This window comes from Mya arenaria, chromosome 1 (genome assembly GCF_026914265.1).
Source record: "Mya arenaria isolate MELC-2E11 chromosome 1, ASM2691426v1".
Taxonomy (NCBI): Eukaryota; Metazoa; Mollusca; class Bivalvia; order Myida; family Myidae; genus Mya; species Mya arenaria.
Window position 1 is genome coordinate 21631700 of NC_069122.1, and position 11706 is coordinate 21643405.

Sequence of the window (11706 nt, forward strand, 5' to 3'; positions counted from 1 at the left end):
CTGTTTATAAATAACTTGTCAGGCCAAACGAATAAAATGCGTTAAAAAACCCGGCGAAGGACCTACATGTACGTGCTCTAGCATTCTCCGTGGTCTTGGCGAGGGATGGGGACTACTTCTGTAGTACATACACTCAATGACAGTCAGAGCGGACATAGACCGGTACATTCATTCTCCATGGTCTTGGCGAGGGATGGGGACTAATTCTGTAGTACATACACGCAATGACAGTCAGAGCGGACATGGACTGGTTTATTCATTCTCCATGGTCTTGGCGAGGGATGGGGACTACTTCTGTAGTACACTCAATGACAGTCAGAGCGGACATAGACTGGTACATTCATTCTCCATGGTCTTGGCGAGGGATGGGGACTACTTCTGTAGTACATACACTCAATGACAGTCAGAGCGGACATAGACTGGTACATTCATTCTCCATGGTCTTGGCGAGGGATGGGGACTACTTCTGTAGTACATACACTCAATGACAGTCAGAGCGGACATAGACTGGTACATTCATTCTCCATGGTCTTGGCGAGGGATGGGGACTACTTCTGTAGTACACTCAATGACAGTCAGACTGAAACTCAATTAAATCAAAACCATGGAGAATCAGTCACTTGAAACACTCAGTTAATAAGTGCGTCGAATCACCCACATACTATATTGCCCGTATGTATTGATGTATCTTAATATTGCCCACAACCCATGTCACACGTGGACCAAATTGACACAGATTTATATCAGTGACTTAAAAATATTCAACATGCTCAAGACTGTATGCTGATATTACTGAGACAAACTGGGAAATATTTCCCGTTCCATTCGGCATAACATGACAATCTCACAAATTGTAGCAGGTCGAAAGTCTGTCAACGCTTTAAGCGCTTTGATATAATTTGTAAAAAGTGTAAAATATGCATTAAGTAATGGTTAAATGTTGTAAGTATGTATTATAAATGGTTTGATGCGACATAGTCGCATAACCATTTATTTTGTGAAAGTACATAATTATGTACATACTAACAATCTTAATACAAAATTGTCAAGTAAAAGCCGTTTTACGGCTATTTTAAACATAGAAACTATATTCATATATGAATAACAATCAGTAAATACTGAATATCGGATAAAATTAGATATCATTTAATTTTTAACATTTTGGTCTGATCGTATCTTACGCCATATGAGCATTTAATTGAATTTTAGATTCATGTTTTTTCCGGGCTTAACGGACTGATTTCCAGGGAATAAACCTGTCTGAATCCGATGACCCGGTAGACCCAGGTAGAATTCATTCCTTACGCGTGATTGGTTAGTCGGTGTTATCACTTGATATTACCGAGGTTGGTGTATAGCTTAATTATGTCACAAGTAAGAGTAAGCCGTCGTACCTCAGTGGATACGACGCTGGACTGCAATTTTGGCGACACGGGTTCGATCCCGGTCTCCGACACATTTTTTTTTTACAATTTGGGTACTTTTATACAATTATGATATCTAAGCGCACACATTCTATTAGATAATTGTCCTGAGATTCGTTACAGAAAAAAAACTTTTTTTGGTGCCAATCTGGTGTACAGTCCCTTTAAAACTTTGAAAATCTTCTGTCTCAAACCACTTGCCCTATACTTGAAGTTCGGCCAGGCCTCTCTCGGAGGAGGCTAAGGCAAGCAAAGCAGCAGGCAGGTACACGGACACAGAACCTGAGAAGCTATGCCGCGCTGTACGGCGAGCAAACAGGCAGTTCGCGGAGAGTCAAGTTGTCCAGGTTGTCTGTGATTACTGAAACATTTGGACTTGCCAACAGATGGAGCTTGTCCTGTTTAGAGTAGCCGGACCAATATACCACTGAAAGTAGGATTTAATGATATATGTTGTTGTTTGCAATTGTAATCATAAAGTAATTATTGCACTTTGAATCAATCACGTTGAAAGATGAGACCTGGGGAAGCACGTGCTCTTTTTTCTGTTTAGGTATTATTGCCCTAATTTAGAATGCAGGTTATAAAATATAAGAGAAAATCGGCTCCTTTTTTTTAAATGTTCTCTGGTTTTGGTTCCAAAGTTCAAAAATGTTTCATTGCATGACTCGTATGTAAAAAACATCAGTGAAACAACCAAAAGCGTTTGTCATGCTTCTGTCGCATGTTTTGGTACTGCTACGTCACAAATATTAGATACCACTATAACTTGAAGCCATTGTCTACACTTGATACCACTATGACCTGATGACATTGTCTACATTAAAACAGGTATTCTGATAAAATGATACAATGATACATGACACATTTGTATTAAAGTTTTATTCATCCTTGATGTCCAGTCCAGAGCCCTCGAGTTCCTTTATCATGCTGTCAAGGCGTTCTACCACTGCCGGTGCGAGCAGATCCTTCCATGCACCGGCTTTACCTGCATAAAGAATAAAGAACTGTTCACGATACGTTCAAGTGACATTTAAAGTAAAATAGTGTAAAAACAAAGTGATTCTTTCAACTACTAGTGGGTTTTATCTTACACAAATTTAAAGCACTCGGTATTGTCGGCACATTTTGTGACATCTAAATTTCAGCGATTTAAGTAGTAGATGAAAGACGGTTGACAAAAGATCAGATCCTAGCTTTTCATATTTCCATTCCAATTTTTTTATGGCTTAAACCGTTACTAACGTTATAAGAAAAATGCACCAAACATCAATTTTGGAGCAGAAATATAAAAATCTGCTATCTGATCTTTTGTCATCAGTCTTTTATCACTGTTTTTCAGACATTTATGCAAAATTGTGCTCGTTCCAAGACAATTCTTTTGTCAAAACGTTTAATCTGTGAGAGTGCAGCTTTAAAGGTCTGATTATCATTTAAGCCTGTCAAACGTACATCCTATAACAGAGCATTTTGTTTACCTCCAGCAGTTTTAGCACTTAAGTTCACAGATGATAAGGTTTTTGTTCTCAATCCAGACACACTATAATGCTTCTATGCTTGATATTTCGTAAAATGGAATATCGACAATAACGTTGTAAGAAGGGATTTCAGATTTTTTTAGGAATAGCCCTGTTTTCCTTAGCGGAAGTGCGTTTATAGTAGGTAGATGTACTTGATGATATGCAAATGGGCATAACCAGGTGGACGGAGAATATACTATATATAAAGACCAGTCGACCCATGTAAGGTCGAGTATGCTTTTCTCTGAAGGAATCTGTTGGTCTTGTTGGGCTCGGTTGCACAGTTAAGTTAGAAACAACTGCCGGATCGGATTTGCCTTACCCACGAGTTTCCCAGGCCAAGACTAGGGTGGAGTCTTCTCGGAGGGGAAATGAGTGCGTTCGTATTACGCAGATGTACTTGATGATATGCAAATTGGCATAACCAGATCTCCGTCGGGACGGACAATATACTATATATAAAGACCAGTCGACCCATGTAGGGTCGAGTATGCTTTTCTCTGAAGGAATCTGTTGGTCATGTTGGGCTCACACATTACAAGAGTACTTGTATTTCATTTTCAATGATATGTTTGTTTACATTCCAATTTTTGAGTTTCTGATTGAGTCTTTGTGATATCCGCCCAAATATAAGATATTGATTAAGGTTTCATAACGTGTTTAGAGGTTAACAAACCCAAATTAATCATGTTATTATCATTCAATAAAAATTGTCGACTTTCACTTTGGACACAGGTACATTAAGCACATGAGAATTCGTCACTAGCAGCATTATTGAATTGCTTATTGCACACTCTTAACAGTAGTTAAAAAAATGTTTTATAGAATAAAATCGTAATTAATGCACGCCCTGTCACGCTGTCCCGACTTTTGCTACGAGTTAAAAATTCCCCATATGTCGAGGGGATGTGAGGATATGTCGCCATGTGGTGTAATCTAGTCGAACTATTGTCGTCATTCCTCGCATATTGTCGGGATGGGCAAACGAGATTATTTTTGTATTTTTTGAAATAATTGCATCCAACATATCTCTTAACTCACTCATTGTCATACTGCCGTTGAGCACGATGTCGTCTTTTGTCGTAGATTATCGGCTGTTCTCGACATCCGAAACTAACTGTCGAATTATGGCGACACAATACGATGCAAGTCGGGTACCGCTCAAATTGCTGTGACATAGTGTGCAAACTATCGATGGATTTCTATTACATTTCTTCGAGTATTTACGTTAACGATACGACAGAACGCGAGTTCTGTACGTGCTTGACACCATCAAGTGGCATCGCCCGCCAACGAGGAGCCACGGCGTTGTCAAGCAGTCATTGTTTGCAAATAGTATACCGAGATATAGTTACTAATGCTACATATTCATATTTATCATGTCAACCATTTATTTTGCAAATGCTGAGAATTCGTACATAATTCGCATTCAGTTGAAATAAGTCAATAAACTCAAACTAAGTCCGGTTAGCGGAGTGATTCGCGGCCTGGGCGCATGTGAGTTTGGTTTGTGGCCACCAAGCCGGACAAGTGGGTTCCATCCGGGGGTACTCCGATTCCCCCCACAACACAAGACCACACTCTCGCTTAATATCGTACCGAAGAGAGTGATTAATATGATGTTGTAATAACTTCTTTCACAATCGTTGTAAAATAAATAAGTAATAAACTAAGTCATACTAATACCGCGCGTGTCAATGTCGCAATGTACCTTGAACCGTACTAATACTCTCGCTAACTTGCAATCCCGTCTTAATGTCGCAGAACTATCAGGCAAGTTTCGTACTACTGTCACAGAAACACTGAATGTTTCTTTTTTCTGCCTTCCATTATATCGAAGGAATATCGTAGAAGTAGAAATACCGTGCAAACATTTGGTCACAACTCGCAACCATTTGTGGCGATAAAGGACGAGTTTATAACACGGCGTTCATCGCCATATGTTGCAAGAAATGTCGTGGTGTGAACTACGGGTAGCGAGAGGACCCATCTCTGCCACTGACATTTTACATAATAAGATGTTAATTGCATTGAATGCATAATAAGCATTTTTTCTAAAACGATCACGTCAAAATGATTTATTACAACGATTAAGCAGCCGGACGTCGAGCTCATTTGCTTGAACTGTGTATATATTATATTCTAAACTCAAATAAAACATGGCCAGATAGTTATTATAGGTATTATTCTCATATGAGTTCGGTGATTCAAACTAACCTTTGTTCATGAATCCCCCTCCTGCATTGTCGATTGGTTTGATAATATTCCTCCAATAGGAAAGGTTCACCATGTCATTACTGCGCATGCTATCCACGTGGCAATGGTTGCATATCCGGTCTACCTCATCGTCAGACAATTCGCGGCCAAGAAACTCGGCTATCTGACGACACCCATTTTTCGTATCCTGTAATTTAAATTAAGTTATAAAGTGAAAAGGTTTATACTTGTTTCGTACAACTATTATTTCATCCCCAATTTGATGTGTTTAATGTACGAAATGTCTAGACGAGTCGACAAAACATGAACATACTAAACACATTTCAAACGCGGCTACATGTGTTTATTTAATATTTCAATCTTTAATCAAAACATTTCAAGCTCAGACATACTTTAATTAAATCCTCGTATTTTAAAAACAGCATGTTGGCAGAAGATGACCGTTTTTCCCAGAAGCCGAGCACGTGTTTAGGCCAGTATCCATAGTAAACTGTAAAACAAACACTGCAACAGCTCAGTAGGCCAGTATCCATAGTAAACTGTAAAAGAAACATCGCATAAGTAGGCCAGCATCTATCCATATAGCGAACTGTAAAACAAGCATTGTAACAGCTTAGTAGGCCAGCATCTATCCATATAGCGAACTGTAAAACAAGCATTGCAACAGCTTAGTAGGCCAGCATCTATCCATATAGCGAACTGTAAAACAAGCATTGCAACATCTTAGTAGGCCAGCATCTATCCATATAGCGAACTGTAAAACAAGCATTGCAACAGCTTAGTAGGCCAGCATCTATCCATATAGTGAACTGTAAAACAAACATTGCAATAGCTTAGTAGGCCAGCATCTATCCATATAGCGAACTGTAAAACAAGCATTGCAACATCTTAGTAGGCCAGCATCTATCCATATAGTGAACTGTAAAACAAGCATTGCAACAGCTTAGTAGGCCAGCATCTATCCATATAGCGAACTGTAAAACAAGCATTGCAACAGCTTAGTAGGCCAGCATCTATCCATATAGCGAACTGTAAAACAAGCATTGCAACAGCTTAGTAGGCCAGCATCTATCCATATAGTGAACTGTAAAACAAACATTGCAACAGCTTAGTAGGCCAGCATCTATCCATATAGTGAACTGTAAAACAAGCATTGCAACATCTTAGTAGGCCAGCATCTATCCATATAGTGAACTGTAAAACAAGCATTGCAACAGCTTAGTAGGCCAGCATCTATCCATATAGTGAACTGTAAAACAAGCATTGCAACAGCTTAGTAGGCCAGCATCTATCCATATAGTGAACTGTAAAACAAGCATTGCAACATCTTAGTAGGCCAGCATCTATCCATATAGCGAACTGTAAAACAAGCATTGCAACAGCTTAGTAAGCCAGCATCTATCCATATAGTGAACTGTAAAACAAACATTGCAACAGCTTAGTAGGCCAGCATCTATCGATATAGTGAACTGTAAAACAAGCATTGCAACATCTTAGTAGGCCAGTATCTATCCATATAGTGAACTGTAAAACAAGCATTGCAACAGCTTAGTAGGCCAGCATCTATCCATATAGCGAACTGTAAAACAAGCATTGCAACAGCTTAGTAGGCCAGCATCTATCCATATAGTAAACTGTAAAACAAGCATTGCAACAGCTTAGTAGGCCAGCATCTATCCATATAGTGAACTGTAAAACAAACATTACAACAGCTTAGTAGGCCAGCATCTATCCATATAGTGAACTGTAAAACAAGCATTGCAACAGCTTAGTAGGCCAGCATCTATCCATATAGCGAACTGTAAAACAAGCATTGCAACAGCTTAGTAGGCCAGCATCTATCCATATAGTGAACTGTAAAACAAGCATTGCAACAGCTTAGTAGGCCAGCATCTATCCATATAGCGAACTGTAAAACAAGCATTGCAACAGCTTAGTAGGCCAGCATCTATCCATATAGCGAACTGTAAAACAAGCATTGCAACAGCTTAGTAGGCCAGCATCTATCCATATAGTGAACTGTAAAACAAGCATTGCAACAGCTTAGTAGGCCAGCATCATAGCAACAGCTTAGTAGGCCAGCATCTATCCATATAGTGAACTGTAAAACAAGCATAGCAACAGCTTAGTGGGCCAGCATCTATCCATATAGCGAACTGTAAAACAAACATTGCAACAGCTTAGTAGGCCAGCATCTATCCATATAGTAAACTGTAAAACAAACATTACAACAGCTTAGTAGGCCAGCATCTATCCATATAGTGAACTGTAAAACAAACATTGCAATAGCTTAGTAGGCCAGCATCTATCCATATAGTGAACTGTAAAACAAACATTGCAATAGCTTAGTAGGCCAGCATCTATCCATATAGCGAACTGTAGAACAAACATTGCAATAGCTTAGTAGGCCAGCATCTATCCATATAGTAAACTGTAAAACAAACATTACAACAGCTTAGTAGGCCAGCATCTATCCATATAGCGAACTGTAAAACAAGCATTACAACAGCTTAGTAGGCCAGCATCTATCCATATAGTGAAATGTAAAAAAAGCATTACAACAGCTTAGTAGGCCAGCATCTATCCATATAGCGAACTGTAAAACAAGCATTACAACAGCTTAGTAGGCCAGCATCTATCCATATAGCGAACTGTAAAACAAGCATTACAACAGCTTAGTAGGCCAGCATCTATCCATATAGCGAACTGTAAAACAAGCATTACAACAGCTTAGTAGGCCAGCATCTATCCATATAGTGAACTGTAAAACAAACATTGCAATAGCTTAGTAGGCCAGCATCTATCCATATAGTGAACTGTAAAACAAACATTGCAACAGCTTAGTAGGCCAGCATCTATCCATATAGTGAACTGTAAAACAAACATTACAATAGCTTAGTAGGCCAGCATCTATCCATATAGCGAACTGTAAAACAAACATTGCAACATCTTAGTAGGCCAGCATCTATCCATATAGTGAACTGTAAAACAAACATTGCAACATCTTAGTGGGCCAGCATCTATCGATATAGTGAACTGTAAAACAAACATTACAATAGCTTAGTAGGCCAGCATCTATCCATATAGCGAACTGTAAAACAAACATTGCAACATCTTAGTAGGCCAGCATCTATCCATATAGTGAACTGTAGAACAAGCATTGCAACAGCTTAGTAGGCCAGCATCTATCCATATAGTGAACTGTAAAACAAACATAGCAACAGCTTAGTAGGCCAGCATCTATCCATATAGTGAACTGTAAAACAAACATTGCAACAGCTTAGTAGGCCAGCATCTATCCATATAGCGAACTGTAAAACAAGCATTGCAACAGCTTAGTAGGCCAGCATCTATCCATATAGCGAACTGTAAAACAAGCATTGCAACAGCTTAGTAGGCCAGCATCTATCCATATAGCGAACTGTAAAACAAGCATTGCAACAGCTTAGTAGGCCAGCATCTATCCATATAGCGAACTGTAAAACAAGCATTGCAACAGCTTAGTAGGCCAGCATCTATCCATATAGTGAACTGTAAAACAAACATTGCAACAGCTTAGTAGGCCAGCATCTTTCCATATAGTGAACTGTAAAACAATCATTACAACAGCTTAGTAGGCCAGCATCTTTCCATATAGTGAACTGTAGAACAAACACTACAACAGCTTAGTAGGCCAGCATCTTTCCATATAGCGAACTGTAAAACAAACATTACAACAGCTTAGTAGGCCAGCATCTATCCATATAGCGAACTGTAAAACAAACATTACAACAGCTTAGTAGGCCAGCATCTATCCATATAGCGAACTGTAAAACAAACATTGCAACAGCTTAGTAGGCCAGCATCTATCCATATAGTGAACTGTAAAACAAGCATTGCAACATCTTAGTAGGCCAGCATCTATCCATATAGTGAACTGTAAAACAAGCATTGCAACAGCTTAGTAGGCCAGCATCTATCCATATAGTGAACTGTAAAACAAACATTGCAACAGCTCAGTAGGCCAGCATCTATCCATATAGTAAACTGTAAAACAAGCATAGCAACATCAGTAGGCCAGTAACCATAGCTAACAAATATTACACCATTAAAATCATATAAATCGTATGAAATGTTTATTATTTTCATGTTCGTACTTCATGTGCTATGTATTGACAAAAATATAAAGGCTTAAACAAAAATCATATCAAAATCTCACTGTACTGACTGGTATAGGTCAGACCAAAATGTATGTTTGTTATTTTGACCGACGGTTAAGGTTATGGTCATGAGCGTTTTTGTTCCCACGTTCGTACCGAGGCACAACATATAACTCAGAAATATGTTTAATATTGTATCTTAAAAAATAAAAGTAACATTACCCTCTCCTTTCACAAACATTTGCACGAATTTGTCAAAACGGTTTTCGATATCGTCCAGACCGTCTCCCCACAGCATAAAGCGGTAAAATGATGTTACAACATCCTTAGGGTTCCGGGCAATGTAGATTATCTGAAAAAAGTTATATAACTTAAATGACATATATATAGTAATTCAATAATTATACACAAGACTTTAAATAACAATTATTGCAAGAAAAAATCTAATATATACTATGTAATATAAATAACATAATTATTAGACTGAATATCACACAAATGTGTGATACATATCACACTTGTAATCCTGGAGGGATATAATTACCTTTCCCTTGCCCTCTTGCAACTGTTGAGGCAACAGGAAAAAGGGCAGATGGCATTTGATGAAGCGGGGAGATGACATTTCCTCGACATACTTTATACCTGAACAATGAGAAGGACATTTGATGAACCGCAAGTAGGATATCTTCAATACCTTCACATCAACAAAAAATATACTTGAATAATGGAATGTGGCATTTGGTCAATCGAAAGGAAGAAATATCTTTAACATTGTTTATATAAACTGTCCAACAACAGTTTGACGTTGAAAATGGCATAGCGTTTTTAATACTATATAGTGTTCAACCTTTATAATACGGAAATCTGTCGTCTTTGATGTCGATCATAGGAAAACGCTCATCTAGCTGTGTCGATAGTGCTTTCTTAAAATCGAGCGTTCTTATCAGGTACGTCAGCTCCTGGGTCAGGGTCGTACCTAGATAAATGAGATGTGTTGCAGCTTCTCATATACAGGTATATATAAGTCATCAAATGTATTGCATTCATTTGATCACGGGTCATGTTGGCCTATTTCAGATATGTATTGTGTGATTTTATATTTCTTTGAATAAACTTTCCTCTTATTTTTATATACAGTGATAACCGCCAATTTGTTTAACGCTGGACTCTAGCATACTGTTATATATGTAAGTATATGATAAGAATGCATTACAATTTAAACGTGGTTAATAGCTCTAAAACCGGCTATAAGGACATACCTACACCAACCATAAATGCTGATTTCAATGGAGATAAACATGACCTAGACTCATATTTACATGAACTGTTAAAACCAATAATTTATAAGTAACGTTGAATTCACATACCTGATCTTGGGAAACTGCAGACCCAAATATCGTTGGGCCTGATATCCATGGTACCAATAAGCTCTGCCTCATTATTGACCATTGGTATTCCTTTGTAGACGCGTCCTTTAATAAGAATTTTTTCTTGCTTCGCATCTTTATTTGTTTCCAACGAAGCTTCATGACTTTCTTTTTCTGCCATTTTGAAATCATATAAACTGTGCTACTCTATTCCCGTAATATGCTACCAATTCATGCCGAGATATGTGGGTTAAGAAGGGAAAATGTTATTAATAATCATGCTCGTCTTTAAATGTGGGTCAAATAATCAAGGTCTAATCTAGGAGAATTTTATAGGCTAGGTTATCAGATAAACAAACTATCACTCGTGCAGAGGGATGCTGTACCTGTGTTAAATATAACTGAAGTAATACTCGGCATTTGATATGCCATAAACTTGTAAGGATGTTCTTTGACATAAAAGGTTTCCACGCTGCATCATTTTACGATATGAGCCGCATCGCGCGATCTTGGGCCTTTGGACATATATTTGCTATTATTATGTTTTAAGTTATTCTCAAGATACGTGTACAACTTACAAGTGAAACCATGTATTGCGCATTTTAATACTGAATTCGATGCCATTCACATGGCGTCGTAAAGAAAGCACATTTTTCAAATGACATGCAAAATTAGCACATCAATATGATATATCATTTTCTTAACACAGAAGCTTTAAGGAACATATATTAAGAAAAAACATTATGATTCATTTTTGTATTTTAATACATTGTGCCGATTTAAACACAGACAATGAATTCAGTAAAACTAGGTCGGGACGAAATTCATAGTTGCTATGGAAACATGAGTAAATCCATGATCATAAATCGACGAGAAAATGATGCACCAATGACAAACCTTTAAAAGAAAAAGGTTTGGAAGAAATTGATATATAAAGAAAAAAAATCATTATTTTGGGCATTTTTTTATTAATAACTATTTCATTTGTAATAATTTTGTCCGAAGGCCCAAATTCGATACGGCTCATATATTAAACAAT

At 37.9% G+C, this 11706-nt stretch overlaps 1 protein-coding gene across 1 annotated transcript; it reads right to left on the reverse strand.

Annotated features, from left to right (window-relative positions):
- Positions 1-1328: 1328 nt before the first annotated feature.
- Positions 1329-10935, reverse strand: LOC128238251 (sulfotransferase 4A1-like). Its single transcript, XM_052953960.1, has 7 exons — positions 10668-10935; positions 10148-10276; positions 9845-9942; positions 9523-9652; positions 5554-5651; positions 5162-5348; positions 1329-2412 (listed from the first exon to the last, which is right to left on the reverse strand). Exons 1-7 carry the CDS (start codon positions 10846-10848, stop codon positions 2306-2308), a joined length of 930 nt encoding a protein of 309 aa, XP_052809920.1. The 5' UTR covers positions 10849-10935; the 3' UTR covers positions 1329-2305.
- Between the last annotated feature and the right edge of the window lie 771 nt (positions 10936-11706).